Source organism: Lolium rigidum, chromosome 1, assembly GCF_022539505.1.
Source record: "Lolium rigidum isolate FL_2022 chromosome 1, APGP_CSIRO_Lrig_0.1, whole genome shotgun sequence".
NCBI classification, from domain to species: domain Eukaryota; kingdom Viridiplantae; phylum Streptophyta; class Magnoliopsida; order Poales; family Poaceae; genus Lolium; species Lolium rigidum.
This window is the reverse complement of record NC_061508.1, coordinates 122,271,524-122,275,532: the sequence shown is the minus strand read 5'-3', so window position 1 is coordinate 122,275,532 and position 4,009 is coordinate 122,271,524. Positions and strand designations below refer to the sequence as shown.

Here is a 4,009-nt window from a genome sequence, read left to right as displayed (position 1 = left end):
AGCTAAAACAGGCATGGACGCAAACAAGGCATTGGTCAACGGTCGAACTTCTGACGTTGACTGAGATGCCAGCAGTTGGAAAGTAAACTTACACAAATTTGAGGGAAATTAAGCTCCAATTCTAATAAAGAAAGTCCGGACCTACTAGGTGATATACTACCTGGTAAGAAACTTGAAAACTCAAAAAAATGATAACGGAGAACAAGAAACTACAACAGGGTGCACCTTGACTTTGGCAACCCACTCATGGTATATATTCTCATACGATAGGCTCCCTAGTTTCTTGAAAAAAAAATATGATAAGCTCCCTGGCTACAAAAATGATGCTATATTTACAAAATTCACAACATCAGCAGGCTTGCAAGGTCTGGCAGATGAGCAACCACTCAGACTCAGCTGAAGGAGCTATAGGCCTATAGCGCGAAGAACTACATCAGATCAAGCTTGGTTGAGGAACTCACAGTATGCCTTTCTATCCTTCTAATCAAATTTTAGAATTCAAAAGAAAGCGGCTAGATATCAGAGGCTATATACATGTGTCGGTTCAAGAAAAGGACTCAGAAACCCGTGCACGGATTTGCCTTCAAGCTAAAAGAACACTCCTGCTGGGTAGGAATTGTTGGGGTGCAGACCCGACCCCTTTTGGGTTCTGATATTCTAACCTGTGTTATTGCTGCAGTCAGTGCATCGACTATACCACATTCATCTGCCCGCTCATCAGAGTCGTCACTTGTTGAAGATTCTGAGGATGAACACTGCCAATCTGACAGAATTCTCTCGTTGTGAATCCTGGGTGTCGACGTAGGTTTGTTATCATGCCACAGAGCAGAAAATTCAGCGCTCAAAGGACATTCAGTGTGTGTTAGAATCCAAGGATGCCCTGTATTCATAGCATTGAAGTTCAGAAGGGTAACAAAAAGAATACAACTATATGTAAAAGAAAGATGATTGAACTTACTAAGAACTTCATCGGCGTCTAATCTTGATGAGACATCTCGGTTAAGCATTCGGCAAACAAGATCACGTGCAAGAACAGATACTGATTCCCATTTATCACTGTGGAAATCAATTTCGCCTGTTTTTATAGCCTCAAAGACAGCTTCCACAGAGCCCCCTTGGAATGGAAGACTGGCAATCAGTAGAACATGTAGAAGCACCCCAGCAGCCCAGATATCTACTTTCTCCGAGTAATTGCCTTCTAGAACTTCAGGTGCTACATATGCTGGGCTCCCTGCGACACCAGACAGTTTCTGACCTGCTCAAAGTGGAGTCAACGCATTAGAGTAGAAACTGAAGTCCGCAAATGACCTAATAAAAGATCATATGTTTTGGCATGTTCATTTTATAGAGTACAAAGTAATCATTACTATCAGATGAATGAACTGCATTTCCACATTACAGCACGGAAGGCAAACATACACACTTCAGTGTGCTCAAATCAACTAAAATCTCATTTGCCAACCGAAATCAACTAACACAATCACTTCCCTAGTTTCATAAATAAATCTCTGTAAAACAAGCATGAAAGTTTCATAGTTATCTAAAACAATATCACAATAAACCTGCTGTTGTGAAGATGATTCAACACATTTCACCACTTCCTGGCAAAGGAATGATTTCCAGCCTGAAAATTACCAATGCACTGAATAGCTATTTTTTGGCGGATGGACTGGCTACAGGTAAGCTTTTGAAGTGCAGACGGCTGCCTCAATGCCAAAGGATGGATCTAGCGATAACCATGAACTGACTATCTCATCATTATGTTGTGACTCTACGACAATTGACAACAGATTCCATGGAAATAACAACTAGCATCGGATACTCCCCAAACCCAAACTCGAATCCAAATTTGAGATAGGACCAAGCTTCAACTCTCTTGACAGACCTATGAAAACAACATGATAGTCAATGAATACATGACTCAAGGCTTAAGAAATAAACTTGCATTCTTCACATGCCATGCTTATATGTTCCAAATGCTAGCAGTGCCCAGAAAACGTAGATGCAATTATTCGTAAGAGAGTTCGATCTTCTTTAGAAAATCTCTCGTTTAATCATGTTTGTGTCTACAACCTTACGTCTATAAAGGCAGAGATTAAATAATGAAGGCAAACAATTATTTCCCTCTCCAAGCCTCCAGGTTCAGAACTTCACAGTGAAATAGAAATATTTTTGAGACATTATACTCTGAAATTCTAATTGTGTCAATCATGTGACCTCATCCGCCGAATGCCAAAGCCCAAAAATCTTTCTTTCTTACGACGAAAAACCATAACACGGACGAATTGTGTCCCCAACATACATTTCGCCTAAAACTCATCTACCTAATGATGGATGCATGTGAACTTTCCAAGAAATCGGAACAAAAACATTAGCAATCATTTATGATGGTCAGTCATTACCATCAGTGATCCTCACGGCCAGTCCAAAATCAGCAAGCTTCAACCTCCCGGCATTGGTGAGCAGAACATTATCTGGCTTGATGTCCCTATGCACAACCCCCATTTCATGGCAGTACTTGACGACCTCCATGAGCTCCCTGATCACATGGGCGGCGCGGCGCTCGGAAAGCCTCCCCTCCCTCCTGACCTCGTCGAGGAGCCGTCCGCCGCGGCAGAGCTCCATGACGAGGTAGAACCTGTCGGAGTCCTCGAAGACGGCCCTGAGCGTGACGACGCCCGGGTGGCCGGAGAGGTGCTGCATGATCTCCACCTCCCGGTGGGCCGTCTCCCCGCCGTTCTTGGGCAGCGCCTTGCACGCGAACTCCTCGCCGCCGCGGTTCTTGGCGCGGCAGAGCCTGACGGACCCGAACTTGCCCTGCCCGATCTCCTCGCCGAGGTCGTACTCGCTCTCCAGCCGATTCCGCCGGCCGATCCGCGTGGCCGCGTCGATGCACCCCACCTTCCGCTTGACCCCGCGCCCGGCGCTCTCCGCCGCCGCCCCGCCGCTCGACGGCGGCGCTGTCCTCACCACGCCGGACGCATCGGCGCCGCAGCGATTCGGCTCCGACCCGCGGCAGGCACGCTTGCGCGAGGCCGCGTCCTGGAGCGACCTGCCGGCGGGGCAAGCGGGGGGCGCGCCCTTGCGCTTCCGCGGCACCGGCTCCATTCGGATTGCGTCGGCCGCGATCTCGCACCGCCTGCGGCAGCACGAGGTGGGCGGATCGGGATGCGGACGGTGCGTGGGCCGAGAGCACGTGCCGGCAGCGAGACTGTGGTTTGGTGGGGGGGGGTTCGCCGGAGATGTGGCGTCGAGAGGAAGCAAACGAGAAAGGCTTTGGGCGCGTGGTCGTATTGTACGGCGCAGCTAACGCCGCCGGCGGTCGGCGGTGTAGGTGTCGCGCGGGGAAGTTACGCTATGTTTTCTTTTTCTTTTATCCCTTTTCTTTTTGTGAGGAAAAGAAGACCATTATTTCGGCCGGGTTTTGTCGTAGTGGGCCTTTCGCCCAGCCCATTGAAGTCATTACCATTATTTCAACTCGATTCCCCGTGGGCCATTTCCGCTGCATTGAGCTGTTGTGGCTGGGCTTGTGGTTCCCATTTCTAGCGGGCTAGTGCTTGAGAAAAAAAAAAACAAATATGGAGGTAAAGAGAATTATTTTTGGGCCAAAAGCATTATAAAAATGCCGACCTTTTTTCATGGCGGGTATAAGTTTGCCAAGTGTTCCATTCTTCTTTCTCGTGGACATGCGCTTATCTGCGAGGGAGGATCTTGAACTCCTAGGTTTTGCGGTTGGAAGTACAGCTAGGCTTGGAGCTGAGATTTAACCTAAAATTTTGACGGAGTCATCTAAGTAATACAAAAATCAGTTAATCACGAATTGCCTGAAATACAACACAATGAACAAAAGATCACATCACCACATCTTCCGATTTCCATTGTTCTTGTGCTCGGTTTGGAAGAAAACTAACACAGTCATTGAGCAGCCGAGCCGGCCTCTCCTGTAATGAGACAATTAAGTATTTTGCGGTGTGAAATTACACTTGTTTTAAATAACGTGGTTGCATTA

The 4,009-nt window shown here is 47.3% G+C and overlaps 1 protein-coding gene across 1 annotated transcript; it reads right to left on the bottom strand.

Moving 5' to 3' along the window:
- Positions 1–465: 465 nt before the first annotated feature.
- Positions 466–3,108, bottom strand: LOC124681491 (serine/threonine-protein kinase PEPKR2-like). Its single transcript, XM_047216405.1, has 3 exons — positions 2,403–3,108; positions 959–1,255; positions 466–880 (listed from the first exon to the last, which is right to left on the bottom strand). The coding sequence occupies exons 1-3, from the start codon at positions 3,106–3,108 to the stop codon at positions 558–560; spliced, it is 1,326 nt and encodes a 441-aa protein (XP_047072361.1). The 3' UTR covers positions 466–557.
- Positions 3,109–4,009: the final 901 nt, after the last annotated feature.

Coding starts and splice junctions, on each gene's coding strand:
- LOC124681491 (XM_047216405.1), bottom strand. CDS start 3,108: ATGGAGCCGGTGCCGCGGAAGCGCAAGGGCGCGCCCCCCGCTTGCCCC. Junction 1,256..2,402: donor GGCCGTGAGGATCACTGATG/GTAATGACTGAC, acceptor CACTTTGAGCAG/GTCAGAAACTGTCTGGTGTC. Junction 881..958: donor AGACGCCGATGAAGTTCTTA/GTAAGTTCAATC, acceptor CTATGAATACAG/GGCATCCTTGGATTCTAACA.